This window comes from Mytilus galloprovincialis, chromosome 9 (genome assembly GCF_965363235.1).
Source record: "Mytilus galloprovincialis chromosome 9, xbMytGall1.hap1.1, whole genome shotgun sequence".
In the NCBI taxonomy this organism is placed as follows: Eukaryota; Metazoa; Mollusca; class Bivalvia; order Mytilida; family Mytilidae; genus Mytilus; species Mytilus galloprovincialis.
Window position 1 is genome coordinate 18692861 of NC_134846.1, and position 21749 is coordinate 18714609.

Here is a 21749-nt window from a genome sequence, read left to right on the forward strand (position 1 = left end):
TATAAAACAGTAGTAAGTTGTTTGCGGAACTGGAGGCAATGCACGATCCCTAAACAATAGATAAGAGAAGTATTACCATAAGCATAGAAAACTCATACGTCAAAGAAAATCTTAGAACGTCATGGCAAAAACACATGAAAAATAAACAACAAAAAACGACGATAAGTCAAACAGAAGTTTACAAAACAAAGAAAAGAAATACCTGAATAACAATAACTCAATAAGATATACATGTAGTTGATTTCTTGTGTTCCGAAAAACAAAATATCATGCATGCATGGTGGCTAGAATAGGTTTTGAATTATATAAGGCCTAGGACTTGTACAAAAAGCGGAATCTATTTTCAAATTATACTGATCACTGCTACCACAATTTGTTTTGAAAAGACATGTGGATTGTCGCTTCGGAGTTCAAAGTCACTTGCATTCATTTCAATTATAAAGTACTTGCAAGCGTTGAAATATTGGACCGGTCAATTTACTGGAACTTGCTGAAACTAATTCACCGCAAGCGTCATTGTATTTCGCAGAATTTCTAAGGCAGCAACGGGATTAGATTATGTTAAGAATATTGTTGGAATTTCGCGTTACTCTATGGTTGACGTGGATCAGTGAAAATCGTAGCGTAAGAAATTTAGAATATATCTGAAGTAAACGTGAAACAGTTTGGTTGTGTTTCTGATTTTAATATTACGATAGTTGATTTAGTCTCGACGTTTATTATCTGTTGTCTCCTAAGGTATGCTAAATCACTTACTGACTGGATATTCGTACAATAGTAAGTTTATTGCCCCCTAGTATTTAACTATTGCCCCCGGCAACGCGTCAGGGCAATAGTTGCACCTTCGGGACCATACACTTCTTATGCAAGTCATACCAAGTCAAGTTCATTTTTATCGGCTGTCGTCGAAAGTTTTTTGGTCATAAAAAGTGACTCCATATAGCTACAGTCTACTATTAACATTCAAACTCAAAAAGAAACTCGTGCAATTGATGTATGTGTTGTTAACCTATGTTCTTTATTCTCATTTACAGATACAAAATCACCACCGGACCAGACAACTGGACAATCTGGTCAACGTTTGAGTTTCTTTATTTATTGACAAAAAACGATTCGCTCAATTTTAACGCAAAAAGCGTTGACCGTGCGTACATTTTTAGAATGAAGCGCTTCCGCGCTTTGTACAAAATGTACTTCGGTCAACGCTTTTACACCCCAATAAATTTACAAAAAGAAGCATTCAATTCTTAAATATAAACATGTTATAGATATACATCTTTATACAATACAAATCAGTTTTATCATTGATTAAGAAGGATTTGCATACAAATACCTCCTTTACTTTATTGTTGTCATAGTATGTCCCAGTTCAAAACATCAGCCTTTACTGTAAATAGGGTTCAAGATTGGCATACAAATACATCATTATTTAAACCGTTATCAGATGTATTTTATTGCTTAATCTTATCATGATATGGTTTATTTTGATGAAACAAAAGACAAAATTATACAAACAATAAACAACTTGTTGTAGTTACGGTACTTAGACAGTGTTTCATTTGAGTTCATTCCTTTAATTTTGATTTGCATTTACATTAGTTCACAACAATACAGGAAGAAAATGGTGAGTTATACTTGATATTAATTGATGAAAATATGTAAATTGAAATAATAAACCTACATGAATTTACATGACTCTTTTGTAGACAAAATGCGCGTCTGGCGTAAATATAAAGTTTTAATTCTGGTATTTATGATGAGTTTATTTAAATGATCATAAAGCTCTTCAAATATTTCGGATTTTATACATCCTTTGCTTTGCGTCTGGCGTATATACAAATTTAGTCCTGGTATCTATGATGTAGTTTATTTACGTATTCGGGTTTGGGGTTCCTAAGAAAGGTAAATCCAGAAAAAGGCTACGGACGCATGATTATCCGGATTTTTTATTTATCATAGTTGCAAATGAGAGTGAAGAGAATAAAAGGATTAATATTGATTAAACATAAAAGCACATGCTAGATAAGTGTATGGGTGTCTCGAAATGGATTAGTTAGTTTCAACGGTGTTATGAAGTTGTACGATTCATACAACTAACGGTATTTTTAGAATGGATACTAATAAACATCAATTGATAAATGATGGACTGACGAATCGGTTACACGTTTTTTTTTCAGAACAAAAGCATATATTATTTTATATTTTATTTAATAGGTGATGGGTAGTTGTAGATGGGAGTAAAAATAAACTGATGTGGCTTTTTTAAGAAATACAAACATTTTCATTTCAGAATTATACAAACGCCATTATTTGTATTTGCTTTGCAACTTTGCTAATGGTTCAACATGGTAGTAGTAGTACTGATTGTAAGTTTTAATGTACAACATATGCATAGTTCACAATTTTACTGTATAACATATTTACTTATAACATTTTACTGTATGTCAAATATACTTCTAACCGTCTTGCTGTACAACGTATGTACGACTCACAGTTTAACTGTATCAATTATGTATTACCCACAGTTTTATTGAACAACATATGTACAGCTAACAGACTTGCTGTATAACATATGTATTGCTCAAAGTTTCATGGCAAAGTATATGTACTTGTAACAGTTTCTGGGATGCTTGTCCCCCTGATTCAAAATAATAAGCGTTAACAAAAACTGCTTTAAAAGGTTAGTTTCATTAATTGTTAAACTAAAAAAGGAGAAAAAAACGGAAAGTATCGTGTTCATGTTTTGCGAAATAAGCTATTTGGCGGTAAATTATTCTCTGTAGATTATATATAGATTTTTATATTGAAATCATTGAATTATCGGATTTATCCAATAGAGATAATTGAATTATCATTTTTAAAGTCCGCACCTCGTCAATGATTTTACAATTATAATCTGTCGAAATTGAATAGATCCGATAATTCACTATTATTTATATACGAATCTGTTTTTCCAATGATTAAATTAAAAAAAAAAAAAATTTTTGTTAAACAAAAATTCCCTTCGAGTGTCTTCCACATTCCACAAAGTTGTCTATTTCATTTTAACACCTGTTAACATAGTTTGATTCACCCAGTAGGTAAAGGTTATGACCCTTATACTTATCCAATTATCTTCTCGGCAACACCGTGTTGATTAAATGTTTGTTTCAATGGGTGCAGAAAGGGATATATTGTCAAAGAAGTTAGAGAAACTTATATGTAGCATAAGCACCTTCAAACTGTAAAAAAAAAAGTCACAAGATTTTTTTTTGTATTTTGAAAAATAGATTTTTTTAATAAATTAGATACATTATGAAAAGTGTGTCAAGTGTGTCAAGCGCTATCAAAAGAGTGTTTAATATTGCAATCCCCAACGTACATTCACATACCATTTAATACGCAAAACATGGAATAAAATGTTTCTTAGTACATAAAGGTAATAGAAAACGAAAAAACATGTGCCCGATAGATATTATATGGTCAAACGGTAATCTTAAAATTATAATGTGGAAGGCTAAGAGTTCACTTAAAATCCCCAAAAAGCAGTGACAATAGTATCGATTCTTTGTTCTGGACATCATTGGGTAATCTTTAATGACGAATTATTAAAAAGCTTTTTATAATATATGCATTCTTTTTTTCAACCGCTTTGATCATTGTAACCATTTATTGAAAGAAAAAAAAAATAAAGAATTTATTACACAATACATTGCTCAACGAATAATTACACAAAAAAATCTCTCACCTGATCATCCGGGTCACATCGATACAACTCTTTTAACATGTTTAAATGTTCTAGTCAAGAGTAGTAGACCCATATTGCTGCTCAATAGTTATTACTCAACATAACGAACAACTCAAAATAGAGAGATATAATAGAAAAAAATACTTTTATTTTTTTTATTTTTTTTATTTTTCACTGACAGCTGCAGCAGAACCGACGACAACTTCAACTATCACCGAACCGACGACAACTTCAACTACTACCGAATCGACAACAACATCAACTACAACAGTGCCGACGACAACTTTGGCTACAACAGAGCCTACGACAACTTTGGCCACAACACCTACGACTGCAGCTACCGGAACAACGAGTGCATCAGGTATACATGGAATCGAAAAATTTTACTTTTGATTTATATCATATATTTCTTTTAAAACATTGAAAAAATCAATAAGATATCATCAGAACTAAATTTAAATAAAAATATCACCTATGAACTGGAAGTAATAACGAAAATGGTAAAAAACAATCAATACACTGTATGAAAAAATAATGATAAAACAGCATGATCCCATCCTTCCCTTAAGCAAACAAAGTTCGGAGAGGACCTGATTAGTTCCGCAAATACAGACAGTGACTGTGTCACTCAAGACAAGTACAGCTACGACGATAAGTTAATGTAACCACAAAAAAAACAGGATCAACGAACATCATCTAGAAAAGAAGGTCTTAGTTAAACTGTAATTAGAAGGAATGTCTTGAACTCAGCTATTAAATCCTTGTTACAAAATAGTCCGTGTAAGCAGTTAAGAAATAATAGTATGAAACACAAGCACTGGAAGGTGTAAGCAACTAATTAAAGACTCATTTGTAATAAAGCTTTCAAAATTTAACATCAATGTGTCCATATGATTATATTCTTAAAAGTAAATCATTAATTTTATTTAAAACTTGTATAAATTCTCTTTCAACAAAAGTTGATTATCTATAATTATAACACGCCGTAAAATCAACAGATTGAGCTACAATTGATTAATTAGAAAAAAAATTGTGATTTGAGGTACACCAACCAAACCTTAATGACAATTTCAAGATAACTGTTGAAATCATATATTTCAAAAATAATACACGATGGTCTTGAAGTAAAGATTCTCGGCACTGACATTGTTTTTTATCATTTTAATAATGTATTATAGTATTCTTTAATTTGTCTTTATGAATATTACTTTTACTGTTTAGTCTGTTTTTGGAGGTACTCATTTGACATGGCGCTGTACTTTTACATCTTGTCATTAAGTGATTGTTCTATGGTAATTTTGTATTATTGTCTTTCATGTTTACTTAAATACTTTATATGTGAACAATTTTATGTCTACTTGTTTTTCTAATCTACCAATTAAGTTTTTTTTTCGAGATTTCACACTATAAGCAAAATATGCATTCAGAATAATTTGTTTTGTCATCTTCTCAAGCTGCTTGACCAAAATATATTACTTGTCTAATATTTTCAAATAATTCAGAATGGCATTCTAATGGGAGATATTGGATTCACTGGTTAAACTATAGTCGATTTATTGTTTATTAAGAATAAAAAACAACAGAAAAGAGGGATTCATCAATGGAATATACCTTTAAATCCGACAAAAAACACACATTAGTCATGCGTATTTGGTCGAGCCTACTGGAAGCAATCTTTATGCATTGTATTCTTAGACGTCAATGCCTACAGACAGTGTCACTTATAATTGACTTGCATAGATATAGTTGGTTTCTGTGTGGGATATATTGTCGTTTTGGTTTTTTGTTGCACTTAAGTGTTTCTGTTGTCTCGTTGTTTTCCTCTCATAGTTGATTCTAAGGCAAATGTTAATGCGGAGTAAAGCAAACAACAATCAATCACTCATTCTTATACAATGTAAGTGATTTGTTTCCCTCGTTCTAGTTTGAAACCCGGATTTTTTTTTCTCTCAATCGATTTAGACTTTTTCAACAGCGGTATACTATTGTTGCCCTTATTTAAAGCTGATATGGCTGGCTTATGAACATATTTTACACATTTGTCAAAAATCCATTCACTTACACTTGCAACAAATCCGCAGCTACCAAGTATGAATTTTTATACCGGTGGCATTTGTGATGAAAAGCCAGTTAATTATAACATTAAAAGAAAAATAAATATCAATATGTTTTTACATAGACACATTTTTCAATAACGGTCAGGTTCGGTCTTTTTATTTTTCATAAAAAAAACTATGTTATCGATAATATATGAACATTTTGTTAAAAGTAATAGCGTTATTATCAGTTTAAATGTCTAGAAAATAATTTCTCCATTTTGCGCCTTACACATATCACTTCTTTGCGAGAATTGTAATATTGAACAATAGCAAAAGACCATAACCTCTACACAAGGAATGCATAGACGGTGATAATGATACAACCCAGGCTGCCTACGATTAGTGATTTACATTAAATTATTGTACCTTTCTACAAAGCTTGCGCAACCTTTGTTCGTCAACAATTTCAAACGTTATAATGTGAAATCAATCGAGGCACTTTTACGCCGAATAAGTCAAATTTTCTAGAGTACCTGGGATCATCTCCAGTTGTTGATGGTATTGTGTTGATCTTTTAATAGCTTTCATTGTGAGTTCTTGTTTGTCTTAGTATCGTCTTTTCGTTTTTTACCATGGTGTTGTCAGTTTACTTTCAAGTTTGGAATGATCCTTTCACATCCTCAACATCTTTTTCTTGACATATTGTACAGATAATTGTCTATTGTAAAGGTATAATTGTATCCTTGAATATATTTCTTGTTTTATGTTGGGTAGCTGTCTATAATAAGTTTATTCAATTAAAACTAGGAGAACTAGCATGTACATGTAGAAAGTGCTACATGGATATTAACTAGGATGTGTTTTGATTGACAATGAGATAGCTATCCAACAGATTGCAAATACAGCGGATATCAGCAACTTCGGTATACCGTCTGAGATTCAACAATAAGCAAAACCCATATTGTTTATTCAGCTTTAAAATGCCTTGACCAGAAGGAAAGTGAAAAGAGTTAAAAAATAAAACAGCCCATAGGAATGTGACGCGACACAAACATTCGGCACCTGCCTTAAGAGTAGGCATTGCAGTAGTGCACAAAATCAGTATGTGTTAATGTGGGTCTATGAATAATGTTTCATGTTTTGTGTCTTCCTTTTTTTTAAATGCTATAAATCAAAAGTTTTGTCTTAGAAAAGGTAATTGGTGATATCAACCTGGTCAGGCTCCGTGTTGAAGGTCGTACTTTGATCTATAATGGTTTGCCTTTTGGAAAAAATGTGACTTGGAAGGAGTGTTGTTTTATTGGCACTCAAACCACTCATACCACATTTTCTCATTTATATTATATTTTATTTTGCAGATTCTGATGACAGTGGTAGTACATCCTTAGATGTCAGTTTTTATCAGATTGTTTTATGCGTCTGTATAAGTATAGCCTCATCCAAAAGAACATGTGTGCTACCTACTGGTGTTTTTTCATAGACATTGGAAGAGGACGACAAAACAGGATGAAAAACTGAATTCTTGTTTCTTTTCTAAATATCTATGTGCAAGTTAAGTTGACACCAAACGATCAATCAATCTAGAATATTTAAACATGCCTTTTTTCTCGAACTTATATCTTTTAATAGTAATGATCGTAATTCAAGGATGTTTGATATTCTGTTTAAAAATAAGAAACCTTTCAAAAGACTGTTTTAAATTTAAAGTAAATAAATAAAGGAGCTAAAAAGTAAAAAACATACGGATCCGTATGCTTGTTTTTGAGATATTAGCCATCGAAAAGTTTGCTCTCTCTTTAGATGTTCTCCTACATTTAATATTGGTCCTTTTATCAATAAACAAAATCTATGAAAAATAACAAGAACTTTTTGAGATTTTCAAGGCTAGCAATTTAAAGTATATGCAATCAAATATAGAAAGAAAAGCAGAAGTTAATGTGCAAATTTTATAATGGCACTAAATTGAAAACAACAGAGAATTAAGAAAATATCTGGCAAATATTCAAAACAATAAGGCATGTAAGGGAAGCGAACATCCTTAAATCGATAGATAATATCAAGGCAGAAAAAAAAATCCCTAAAGTTCATCAAGTTTGAAAAATTGACTAGTTGGCTTATTTCGGAACTTATGCTCATTTACATTGACTGACAATTAAACTTTCATTTAGATACAGTCTGATTAAAATCAGTCCGACTTACTTCAAAGTGCATAATTTAGATTTAGATAATGATTCTAATTTTGTGTGTTATTGTTGATATGTTTGCAAGAAGAATTGGTCAGTACATTTATATGTGTGTGTGTGTGTTTTGTTTTATATTAAATGTTTTATCCTCTTCTGGTAAAGCGTAGAACAGGAAATTCAGAAAGGGAAGGACAAAGACCAAATTTAAAACGAAATATATCATAAAATATTGATTATTTATTAAAATATATACTTGACTTCTTTGTTTTCAGCTTTATGTCATTTAATTATTTAAGGTGTTTTTGAAAGAAAAAAGGATATCGAGGCCAAAATAAGAGGACACACTTGGCAGTGCAATCTTTTCTGCTGTATGTGCAAGCTACGCCTATTGTATACATGTAGTTTACATAAATATTGAACCATAAGATTATCTCAGACATTTTTTTGTGTTACATCTTAGAACATGTTTTCATTGGAATTAAACCAAAACGAAGATCTGTGCCCGAACTTAAAGATTTGATTTTAACTACAAAAGTTAGTATTTTAACGATTTTTAAATGCAAAAATAACATGAATAATAGACGAAAATTACAAATAAATTATAAATAGATATGAATAAATGACTATGTGGTGAATTTCTAATTTACTTATATATTATTATGCACTTTCATAGGCATCATTTGAGTATGTCCTAAAACCGGCTAAAAGTAAAAGTATTAAAAACCAAAAAAAAGTTTCTCTTTTTTCTTTAGGTTGTCTCACCTATTTCGAGATATTCATATATGTACAAGAGCATGCTCTTTTTAAAACAGTTGGGAAATAAATCATACTTTTTTCCACCATGATATTAGTTATGTTATATTTTTGAATGTATTTATATTTGAAATTTAAGAAGAATTTTGTTTTGGAAAAAAAATATATAAATTCCTTGCGTCCGAAACGCTTTTTTGGATATTCCTTCATCAGGAAAGCTTTAAGTTGTATAGCTAAATGCAAATTAGTTGAACCAGTTGAACAGCTATAATAAAAAGACAAGTGGGTGTTTTATTGGTAAATTCTGTATATAGTTACGCTCAATTTCCTTTAAAGTGAACTTGCACTTTAAACAAAAATGTTTATTATGTTTATTTCGACCAGAACACTGTACCATTTGTTAAAGGGAATTAACCTAAAATGTAGAATGCATACCTAGAACATACAGCAATTGAAACAATAAAAATTAGGATTACAATGTCCTATTTCATGCACAGTAAATTATTAAAGCTACATCAAGAAACGATTTCGATTTCTAGGTACTTTTCTTCCTGATGTAAAACCATTCGGCAATCCTCGGTAGAATCCGCTACTCTCCTTCTATCCAGATGAGGGTACGGAATCGGCCGAGTTGAGACGAATGGATGTAAAACATGATATATATAGAATTGAGATGTAACTATAACGAATGGAGAAACATCGGATTGCACGAGTTTCTTTTATGGAATTGGTTCTTCGATGAATTTACAATATGGAGACAATATGTTTATTCCTTGTTTAATGATCTGTGAAAAGATATGTTCTTTATAAGTCATATGATGTTATCAGGTATTTCTGTTCTTTACAACATAAAACATATCAAAAGAAAACATTTGAATATGACATGACTTGAATGAACCACAGAAAATAATCAACTGGTTGACAAATGTAAAATCACCTAAAAATCAGAAAAAAGGATACATTTAATGACTTTGTTGTAAATATGCATTCGGTCCGAGCTTACTGTGTAGCATCGTCACCATATATAGGTACCCCCTACATTGTGGAAAAAAACAAATGTGAAGTCAAGTAATGTCGAATTCTTATTTCATTACATTCTAAGTTTTGCAGACAATTAAAATTTTGTGGTAGGGATTCCTTTTACCTTAGCAATTTATTTAGCACTGGCTGTGATCCGTTATTGGCTGTCTCTCTCTTTACATTCTATATAAATATAAATATATCTTTGTTAAAAAGCCAACTGAGCCCCGCTTTTGTCTGCTCTTTGAACGGTTTGTTTTCTATGACAAATTATCAATTTCAATTCTCAATTTTATTAAGAATGTTCGTTTGACTCAAAACAATTTAGAGAATGCCAGTTATATATTAAGATATAAAAGACATATGCCAGTATGTTGTTGTGATATTTATATTATATACACTTGATCACATCTGAACGTCTCTACTACTGATCCTGCTGGCAAACATTCATAAAATGTTGGGTTTTTTTTTTTTCATTTTGGTTTTTTTTTACCCACATGATCAGTTGGCTTTGAAAGGGACAAAGGGAATTTGTTATTTTTGATGGAAGCATTGAGACATGAGTGAAATTGTGTTTTTTGCACAAAATGATTTTCTAAAGTACAAAATCGAGGAGCTAAACATTATTATATATGTATCTATACCACGGAAAGATTGATGTTAGGGAAGACATACGTCAGTCAGCATGTCGAATTATCCTAAATTCCAATGTTAGAATCGTATACCAGTAGAACCTAATTAAGCTTTGACCTCATTTATGTTTAGTAATATAACTTACTCATCCAGTAATATTAACAAAACATCAATAAAAATGCAGCAGTGCGACTGACATATATTTAGTAATTGCTTTGTACCTGTTCATCTGTAACCTAAATTGTACAATCATTCGACACACATCGAAACAGTTTCCGTTAGTATCACTCAAGTGTAAAGAAGTAACTTGGGCGATTCCTATCACAGAAAGTATGTGTTTAAAACTTCTCGGTATTTAATATTGACCAGCAGTGCCGTTCTTTTAAGTTGTAAATCAGCAGCTGAAATTATATTCTACATAAAATATATATGACAATGTTTATCAATTTATAGAAGAGGGACGAAAGATACCAGAGGGACTGTCACAGTCAAACTCATAGATTGAAAATAAACTGGCAACGCCATGGCTAAAAATACAAAGACAAACAGGCCGTTATAGTGTGTAATCATTGTTGCTGTTAGTCAATAAGGCTAACAATATGACAAATCCAACTGCAACATAAACATAAAACAAGATAAATACATGTACATATAAAAAAAAAAATAAGAAGATGAAATGTAATTTCCAATGAGACAACTCTCCATCAGAGACCAAATTACATAGGAGATACAACTCAAGGTATCTTTTTACCTACAACAATGTGCAAAACTCATAATTCATATTCAGCTGTAAAAGTAATAGTACAGAAAACAAAACATAGAAACTTAAGACTTAGCAACATAATCCCCCCAAATACTGGGGTAATCTTATGTGCTCCGGAAAGGGTGAACAGATCCTGCACTACATGTAGCATTCGTCGTGTTGCTTATGTCATTACAAATCCAGTAAAAAGTCTAATTCGATAGGTCACAATCGTAAAAAGGGAAGAGTTGCTGTTGTTACGCCATAAGGAACATGTCCAATATCATCTGTGAAACGGTTGTTCAATAACGGCCAACCAACTCGTGATGGCGTCTGTAAAATTAACGAAGGGATGATTTCAACTTCACTATTTGGAACTTAAACAGCTTCCTTGTGAGCAGCAATCCTCTATCAAGGAAAACATGATAGGAAATACAGGCGCGAGAATATCGTAATAATTGGGAGATATATTCGCCGGATGCAGACGTATAGATGATTTGTTTGAATAAGAAACAAAATGTGATCTAAACACCCCCTCCCCAGAATAAAAGCAAAAACAATTGTCAACGTTGATATTTCATGTTTTGTCAGGCTTAGTTCTTTTCTTCTAAACTTTTGATGTAAACTATTTAAAAATACAAACAAACTGCAAGTTATGTACAGGTCTTACATCTTTTTTTGCTGTTTTACTTTTTCAAATTAACACATAGGAGAGAACGATCATAACCGCACAGTTTATAAGTTGTGTCACGAAATGAAGGCCTATTGACTAACCGAAAATATGATCGAAGTAAGAAATGTTTATTTTCACCTAGAAAAGAAAACAAAGTCACGATAATCTGTGACCAATTTCTTTTCTTTTTTTCTTTTTTTACATAAATAAGGCCGTTAGTTTTCTCATTTGAATTGTTTTACATTGTCTTATCGGGGCCTTTTATAGCTGACTATGCGGTATGGGCTTTGCTCATTGTTGAAGACCGTACGTACTAAACAGAAACAATGATTGGTTCTATAGACCATTTGCCATCTTCTGGATTCAGAGTGATTGTTAAGTAAAGTATATATATATAGATATGAGCATATAAAGGGTTTAAAAGAAGGACACAAGATACCAGAGGGACAGACAACCTAATAAATAAAAACCTGACAACGCCATGGCTAAAAAAGCAGACAAACAGACACAAATAAAACATAGAAAACTACAGGCTAAGAATCACAAAACCCACCAAAAACTGGGGGTGATCTCAGGTGCTCCGGAAGAGCAATCCGATCCTCTATGCCTTTTCCTTCAATGGTCTGTTTTAATAAACTCAAACGATGATTGTTCGAATCATGATTTGTAATGCCAGATTTAAATAAAAAGTTAGAAATAAAGACGTGGCTGCATTCAGAAATTTTTATAGAGGTACTCTTCCAATTATTTAAATATAGAAACAAATATAGAACGAGTGACCGAACAACACATTAGTTCACTAATGTGCATATTATTATGGTTAATATTTTACTTCTTTGATGAGTTAGTTTTATTACACTGACCATGTACTATTTAATAGGAATCAAGTAAGCCAAAAGAAAGGAACTACAACTTTTCCTACTCATTCCAAACGAATTATAGATTTATTTCACATGTGACATTATCGGTTGAATATCTTACTGGGAAATCACGGGAAGTCATTGCATCTAATGTAATAATTTTTTTTTCTGAATTGTCATTTGTACCCACGCATCCGTGTATTACTTTCTAATATCATATTAATGATCAACACGTTTGGATATCAAGCTAAGATTTAAACGGTTAAAAGAGGGGGGATATTATAACTACGAACAGCTACTGTAAGATTATTAATATGGAATGTTTTTTTTTCAAGTTGGATACTTCTTGGATGGCAGAATTATTTAGTTATAAAAACAATGCAGCTATGTGCAATGTGTTCATATATATTAACGTAGGATGATGGTGATAAAATTAACAGATAAAAATATTGCTGTTCCTAGTTATTTAATATTACTGAATAATTACATTAGAAGTATGTTTCATTATAATACGTTATTCTGATTAGCTAACTATCAATCTCGTGATATTCCTTAATCAATTGCACTACACAATGCAACTTTTCATTCGTGATGACACGAGGTCCCACAATAAAGTGCACAGGTAAATGAAATAAAAACCTGATAAATGGCGTGTTTTCATGATCCTATAGGTAAAAATGTAATTATAAGTATTGAATTCCTTTTTTTGTAACTTTATAGGGTTGTAAAAGCGTTGACCGTGCGCACATTTTTAGTACGAAGCGCTTCCGCGCTTCATACAAACTGTACTTCGGTCAACGCTTTTACACCCCAATAAATTTACAAAAAAGAGCATTCAATTCCTAAATATAAAGTTTATCATTTTGTCCAAAAAAAATGACGAACAATCATACCTGTAAAACACACTTTTGAGTACTGTCTCGAAATGTTTTGAATTAATGACACGCCTAATTAAAGTGAACTACAAATTTCAAACTTATTTTTAGCAAACACCGATATATCTTTGGTATTTAAGAATAATTCAAAAAGATGTACCAATTACATGTATAAGAAATTGACTAAAATGTAGAGAAACGAAAAAAACATAGTATGTAATCAAATTCAATTGTAAGACAAATGGTACAGGGATATTATATTAGATGCTTGATAAATACTTCTATTCTCTCGAACTTTCACAGTACTACGTGGTAAGAGGTTATAAATTAAGACGTGAAGAACCCTGCGCCTACTTGAAGTACAGATTTGTTGATCTCTGCTATGATAATATCACTTCGAAACAGCAAATAACTGTATTATTAATTAGCAAGACAAACAAAGTACTTGACTGACTTACATAATTAGAGCTAATGAAAGAGTATAAATAGTTTGAACAACAAGGATTCAGTCAACATACAATACACAACATAAACTAAAACAACTTAATAATGTTCCAAATGTTGATTCACGGATTTGCATTGTTTTGGTTGACATCAGTGACCACGTTAAATACTGACAGTAATGTAGAGGTTCGTTTACTCGATAATCAAAACGCTCCATTAACGGCTTTATTCGACATGTCAAAAGCAAACGATCGTTTAAAACAGTTTGTAAGTGATGCTATTGAAACGAAAATGATAGATATAGAAAACAAAATAAAGCAGCAAACTGAAAATATTGAACGAAACTTGACTTTCCATTTTACCGAGTACTTACATGGAACAGCTGATAAGATGAATAAAGAAAACGGTAAGAAATAACATTTATTGACAAATTCATAGTCTTTGTATTTTATTATTAAATGGCATTGTCATTTGACTAATGAGTTTGAATATTTCATCTGGTATCTTAAACCATTTTGTCAGTTTTTTACCTCAGGAATAGATTACCTTAGCTGTATTTGGCAAAACGTTTGGGAATTTTTGGTCCTCAAAGCTCTTTAATTTCGTACATTATTTGGTCTTTTCAACTTTTTTTTTCTTCCAGCATCACTGATTGGGTTTTAAAGACAAAACGAGCGTCTGGCGTAAATATACAATTTCAATCCTGGTATCTGTGCGTTTATTGTATCGACTTTTGACATTTAAATTCACCGAAACATGCCTTCAACATTCCAATTCCCGAGACACGAATTATAATTATACGAATAAAAGAATATAAATAACATCAATGAGACATCAATCGACCGATAAAAACAAACCAAAGACTGTGCATTTGAATTTAGAAAAGATATCATGATGAAATCTTACAGCTATGTAAAAATAAGAAGATTTGTAAACATTTTCAATGTGACAATTATCAAACAGAAAACAACGGGCATGTTTTGCAATTATGAGTAGTCGTCCGGACTTCAACAATGAACGAGACACATACTGTAAAGCAAGCTTTGAAAGATTCCGAAATGGCAATTGAAACACCGTTCAAACCAGAAAAAAATAAACAACCTCAGTTTTGTGAAGTGTAATAAAAAAAACTAATAGGATATAAAACAACCAAAAATGACAACTGATCATGAATTGAAAACCACCGGCATGTGACAGGCGCGTGCAGAATAATAAACTAATAAAGGTAAAACAAAACATGAATAAGCCGATTTTGTTAGGACATTTGAACATATGTGAAGATTTTCTTTGAACCCTGTCGTTCCTTAACTTAACTGATTGGATGCCATTTCTTTTGAAAATAAAAAACCTCAAGTGCACTTTATTCGAACCATTGGGACAATTACTTCATGTACTTTTAGCTAACATGTTAAGATCGATAGGCTATGGGATAGGTTTTGACAACCCAACGACCATACAAACTACTTTTGACCTATTATTGGATTATTCAATGTCAACTATGGTGGGTTCAAAAAGTTAAAATGTATTGTCATTTGATATTCATATTCCATGAACATGAACAAGTTTCTTTGTATATACACTTGATCGAATGTCCGTAGAATAAAAGAAATTTAGATTTGTTTATAAAAATATTAAAAGTAGAATCTTGAATATTGAAAAACATTTGTTTACTATTAGTTCTATTTATTATTATAGAAATATGAAAATTAGACATTTTCATTTCAATTCATATTATTTATTTCTGAAACTGTTTTTTTCTTGGTACAAAATGATTCACCAAAGTACGCAATCAAGACTCTAAACGTAATTATGTTGTTATATCAATATCACGGAAAGATAGATGTTTGCCAAGAAGAACGTCAGCATTTCTAATTATCCAAATTTATAACCAAATGTATTAACACATTATTAAGTTTCATCGTCTTTATTGTCATGTAATGTATGTTGTCCCTCTCGTGAATGTTAACAATGTCAAGTCGAAATGCTGCGGTATGATTTATCGGTGTACAGCTACATAAAAAAACGACTTATTGTTACAAATCTTACATAACTTAAATTATTAAATTCGAAAAAGTATTTTCATTCATTTTAAGAAGTGTTAATCTTGATGCCCTTTAACTATAATTAGATACATTTGCAAATTAGAATCACGAGTTTGTGCTTGGATGTGATAGCACAATAACTCATTAATGACTATACCAGCCTGAGTGTTCATTTGGACGGAGTTTTAATTCTCCTTAAATGATTATACCACTTCAAAGTATCCACACAATAAAGCGAAAGATAAATTTACTTATACTTAAAGAAAAATAGAATCTCTCGAAATGTACATTCTACTTTGACCAATAAGCCTCTAGTATGCAGTTAACAAGACAAACAAAATACTTGACATGTTTACTAAAGACAAAATAATAGAACAAATTCAAATATTAAGTGAAGAATTATTTTCAGGCTTAAAAAGATTCCACCGCGTATTTATTGGGATACTGACGTGCATATGCCATATTGTATAGAGTAAACTACATATCTGTCATATCTTTATGATCTGCAAACACACTTGAACTATACACGTTCTACCTTGCATTATATTTGTTATGCAAATTACTCTGAATATGTCATTTTTTTTTAAACTTAACGTTTTAAAATCATTCGCGGATATTTTGTTATATTTAAATGTGGCGATATATAACTGCACATATTTCAGAATGATTTACGTGTTTGCTCCCTATAAATGTTTCAACAACCATTAATGTACCAAAATAAGAAGAACCAGGCATCCGAAAACGATCTGCACTCTCTATATAGTAAACAAAACAAACTGTTTGATGAAAAAATCAGGACCGTTCTGAGGTTTATTACAACAGTTTGATTTTGAACTTCGTCATCTTAAAGTTGGGTCTTTTGGACGTTTTTGTGTGCTTTGACAATGAAGAGATAAAACAAAATCATTTCCAACTTCTTCTCATTGTTGCGTGTGCATTCTATTCACAAAAAAAGCATCATCGATAGTCAATAGTATGAAACGAAATCTGCCTACCTTTTCGGAGCACATAAATACATCCCCCAGCATTTGGTGGGGCTCGTGTTAATCAGTTGGTATTTTTCTGTTATGTGATGTGTACCTTTGTTTGTCTGTTGGTCTTTTTGTTTTTTAGCCACAACAATGACAGTTCAATTTCGACTTATGAGTTTAAATGTCTCTTAAGTATCTTTCTTTGAAGCAATGAAGAAGGGTTTAATATTTTACAGAAAATATAACAGTGTCACCATAAACGCAACTTGCTACTTTTATTCACTGCAAGCGGCTGTAAACCAGTATAACGAGATAAGCAGTAAAGGATATTGCACCATGTTTATATTTGGATTTTCTTTTAATAAAAACAGGTATTGGATTTCGACCAAGAGACTGCGGAGAAATAAATCTAAAAAAAGGAAATGGGATTTACACAATTTTTCCGAATTCATCCAATAGCAGCGGTTATACAGTCTTTTGTGATTTTGAAACGGACAATGGAAACTGGACGGTAAATTTTTATCATCAGTCTAATTTATATTTGTATATTTTGATATAAAATTACGTTTATCTTTGGTCTATACATTTTAAGTTGTACAAGTACAGTAATATTAAATTTTGTTCATGAATGAGTCTCCATCTAAATATTTTGTCATTGATGGGATTAACAATTCGATACATTCTGTCTATATGGTTGCATTATAATGGCTAGAAATATTGAGACGATACATCAAATGGCTCAGCTCAAATAACTCATGTTCGTGGTGTCCGTATGTAAACAAAAAAGGACTACAAACGTGGTTCAACTTTAAGCAAAGGCTATCTTGGGTGAAATGATTTTTTTTTGATTTTCTTTACTTGCTGGGTCGTGACTGTGTGATTTGATTGTTAGTTGCTTCGTCAGAGCTTCATCAGAACATGATTACCAATATATACAACTGCAACATTTTACCGTTCATGAATTTAAACATTTCAAAAAAACGTGCGCATTTCAAACAAATAAAACTTAGATTGATGTTTAATAGTTATCAAAGGTACCATGATTATAATTTAGTACGCCAGATACGCGTTTCGTCTACATCAGACTCATCAGTGACGCTCATATCAAAATATTCATAAAGACAAACAAGTACAAAGTTAAAGCGCATTGAGGATCCAAAATTCCAAAAAGTTGTGCCAAACTAATAATAATATTCTATTTACATGTGTGTCCTTTTTCTGATAATGTTCAATACTATATATATCACTTTTACAATTAAAATCTGAGCGTCAATGATTAAGAAAAATTAAGAAAAGCGCCTTTGACAGACACAACAACTCAATGAAGCAGTTAAAAAAATTATCAATTTTCATAAATGAGTATCTTTCTTAATGATATTTGTTTCATGAATAATTAATAATTTTGAAAAGTGTATGAAAGTGATATTGGATTTTATAGTTTTTATTTGTCAGGTATTTCAAAGAAGAGTAAATGGAACAACAGACTTTTTCAGAGGATGGAAAGAATATGAAAATGGATTTGGAAATTTAAAGGCGGAATTTTGGCTTGGTAAATCTATATGAATAATATTATTTTAGAGACAAAATTACAAAAAGCAATGTAATTGCCTGCATGGCTGATTCATTGATTTGTTGGTTAGTTATTTGGATGATTGACTAATTGGTGAATTGACTGGTTTAACATCTTTTGTCAGTACTAAGCTAAAGGAAGTAGTAGTGCCCGGAGAGAATCAGTCCTAGTCAATTAAGATTTGAGTCCAGCACAACTGTCGCGTGTTGGTTTTGAGCGTGCATTCACAGGCTATAGATAGAGAGGTAGGATTACAAAGAACCCTTGACCAGCGAGACCATAGGTTATTAAAGTTTAATTATAGACAAACAACATATGTCTAAATAGTCTGACGTTGTGCTGGTACAAAATACAAATATCTTAAACCAATAGATAGACTACTGTATAAGTTATCAAAGGTACCAGGATTATAATTTAGTACGCCAGACGCGCGTTTCGTCTACATAAGACTCATCAGTGACGCACATATCAAAATATTAATAAAGCCAAACTAGTACAAAGTTGAAGAGCATTCAGGATCCAAAATTCCAAAATGTTGTGCCAAATACGTCTACGGTAATCTATGTCTGAGATAAGAAAATCCTTAGTTTTTCGAAAAATTCAAAGTTTTGTAAACAGGATTTTTGTATTTTAAATGCTCACTTTATTGATATTTATGTCAACACCGAAGTGTTGACTACTGGGCTTGTGATACCCTCGGGGACGAAACGTCCACCAGCAGTGGCATCGACCCAGTTGTTTAAATAGTTATCAAAGGTACCAGGATTATAATTTAAACGTGCGTTTCGTTTAAAACCGTATATTATTTGTCTACCTAAGGATGAATTCTGATTCTGTGTCGTTGGATTGCTTTACATTAATCAATACTTACTTCCAAGTCCTTCTTTTGATGTTTATAAACGGTTTATGAATGATTTGACTTGAAAACAACTGGTCAATAGTTCCGCTGAACTTAGGAATCTCAACTGTGCTTAGTGATGTCATTTCAAAGTTTTAATGTTGACTACCATATGTTAAGTCAAAGTATAAATTCAATATGATGCTTCTTGTTCATAAACAAGTTTATGTCCAAGTTACACTATAACTCATACAGGATTGATAACGATATCATTGGTATCTAAAACCTTAACCTTGCACTGTATGCGAATGATTACAGTATCAAACTTACAATAAGCGATATTCTTAAAACAATCTAAAAAAAAACAAATGTTATTATCGTTACTCTCATTTGATAACTCTTAAGCTATTTTACAGATATAGGAAGATGTTGTATGATTGCCAATGAGAAAACTCTCCATCAAAGTACTAATGTATAAAAGTAAACCATGATAGATCACTTATGGCCTTTATCACGGACTTTACATGTATGGAAAACTTCCATGAAGACTAGCTATATAGATCGACAAGGTTAATAATGTCAAAATAAATTTAAAAACCCAATTGTTGAAAGCCGAAAGCATAACATTTGCAAAGCCGAACACATAACATTTGCAAATCCGAAAACATATTATAAGGAAGTTTTGTCTAGACTTCGTGACTTTCGTCTCAGGCGAGACAAAATACATGAAATAATCATATATAATTAATGATTTTAAGATAATTTTCAGGTAATAAGAAAATCAACGAATTAACGTCCAACGGACTATATGAACTAAGGGTAGATCTTACTGATTTTGAAGGAAACGGCGGATTTGCTAAATATTCGAAATTCTCTGTCGGTAATGCTTCTACCCAATACAAACTTGAAGTTGGTGGATATAGCGGGAATCTCGGTGAGTAAACGTTAACATCATACTGTGCTATATTTTTAATTTTAGTTTTTTGTGTATAATTCGGAATTTAGTATGACGTCCATTAGCACTGTACTAGTATACACATTTTTTAAGGGACCAGCTGAAGGACGCCTCCGGCTGCGAGAGTTTTTCGCTACATTGAAGACCAATTGATGGCTTTCGGCTGTTGTCTGCTCTATGGTCGGGTTACTGTCGCTTTGAAACATTCCCCATTTCCTTTATCAATTTTATATGTGTATATCTCCTTTTGTGTGGTCCTTGAGAAATCAATTATTAGAAGCGCACCACTCAGCTTTGGCATTCAATCTATAGACTAGGTTTTCTTTCTGCCACGATTGTGTAGATAATCAATAAAGTTTAAACTAGGTCAGCTCGTCTCGGTTTATATCAAACGATGCAATCTTTTTATCAACTCTTCATCCATTAATCATGTTAATATCTACTTTGGAAATGTTTAACTTTCCCTCGGAGTAAAGTATTTTTGTGATTTTACTTTTGATAACCTTAACTGCCTGTTCATTTTAACTTATTTCATTCGATTGTTTCTGGTGAGTCTTTTGTAGACGTAAGGCGTCTGGTGTACAACGATTTAATAGTATTATACTCGCACGATATCAACATATAAAACTGTTACAATTATTGGTTTATAAAATTTAAATTCAAATTGGTTTTTGTTTTGTTTGTTTTTCAGGTGTCAGTCATGGCTTATAATTCTGTTTTTATAAGGGTAGTACATTCCATGATCTAGTGTTAAATAGGTTAGCTTTTACCATAAAAGTAATTTAATTAGTGGTATTATTTTTTTACCCCCCTTTAAAAAAATAAAGTAATAAAAACACAAAAAATAGTGTGTAACTATATGATTAAATAAGTATTTTAATTCTTTTGAATAGGAAACAGTTTACAGTATAATAATGGGAGAAAATTTTCTACAAAGAACAGGGATAACGATCCTTATGACTGTGCAAAAAAGTACACTGGAGCCTGGTGGTATATAACGTGTACCTTTGTCAATCTTAACGGACTGTATCTCCAAGGTGGACAGAGTAACTTAAAGGGTATTACTTGGTACGCATGGAAGACATCGTGGTATTCAATGAAATCATCTGTAATGATGCTAAGAAAAGTGTATCCACCAGGATAAATACATGTATAAAATATTGTATTTCGATAATTTTTGTATTTTAAAAGCTTTGAATAATTTTATTATATTTCGATCATTTCTTACTTTTGCGCAGTTCAATTTAGTTCTGTTTATATAATTAGTGGTTTTGCTTTGCTTTTCCCGAATAAACATGACATTTTTCACTGGTCTTGAGGAGGAACAATAATTAATATATCTATATCTTGAATGGAATTTTTTTCAAATATCAATGCATTTAAAGTAAACTCCTTAAGTTAATAATACATTCATATATGAACTG

General features: G+C 31.6%; 2 protein-coding genes across 2 annotated transcripts; both read left to right on the forward strand.

Annotated features, from left to right (window-relative positions):
- The first annotated feature begins 1509 nt into the window (after positions 1-1509).
- Positions 1510-8206, forward strand: LOC143044557 (uncharacterized). Its single transcript, XM_076216620.1, has 4 exons — positions 1510-1624; positions 2291-2366; positions 3909-4088; positions 7125-8206. Exons 1-4 carry the CDS (start codon positions 1622-1624, stop codon positions 7244-7246), a joined length of 381 nt encoding a protein of 126 aa, XP_076072735.1. The 5' UTR covers positions 1510-1621; the 3' UTR covers positions 7247-8206.
- Positions 8207-14013: 5807 nt separating this feature from the next.
- On the forward strand, positions 14014-21549 carry LOC143044558 (microfibril-associated glycoprotein 4-like). Its single transcript, XM_076216621.1, has 5 exons — positions 14014-14355; positions 17334-17473; positions 18415-18511; positions 20140-20304; positions 21219-21549. The coding sequence occupies exons 1-5, from the start codon at positions 14055-14057 to the stop codon at positions 21467-21469; spliced, it is 954 nt and encodes a 317-aa protein (XP_076072736.1). The 5' UTR covers positions 14014-14054; the 3' UTR covers positions 21470-21549.
- Positions 21550-21749: the final 200 nt, after the last annotated feature.

Bases quoted from the DNA above. Each gene is read 5' to 3' on its own strand.
- LOC143044557 (XM_076216620.1), top strand. The intron at 2,367-3,908 runs GTAAGTTTTAAT...TTTCACTGACAG, and splicing joins TGGTAGTAGTAGTACTGATT to CTGCAGCAGAACCGACGACA. The intron at 4,089-7,124 runs GTATACATGGAA...TTTATTTTGCAG, and splicing joins CGGAACAACGAGTGCATCAG to ATTCTGATGACAGTGGTAGT.
- LOC143044558 (XM_076216621.1), top strand. From the start codon at position 14,055: ATGTTCCAAATGTTGATTCACGGATTTGCATTGTTTTGGTTGACATCA. The intron at 14,356-17,333 runs GTAAGAAATAAC...TAATAAAAACAG, and splicing joins TAAGATGAATAAAGAAAACG to GTATTGGATTTCGACCAAGA. The intron at 18,512-20,139 runs GTAAATCTATAT...GATAATTTTCAG, and splicing joins AAAGGCGGAATTTTGGCTTG to GTAATAAGAAAATCAACGAA.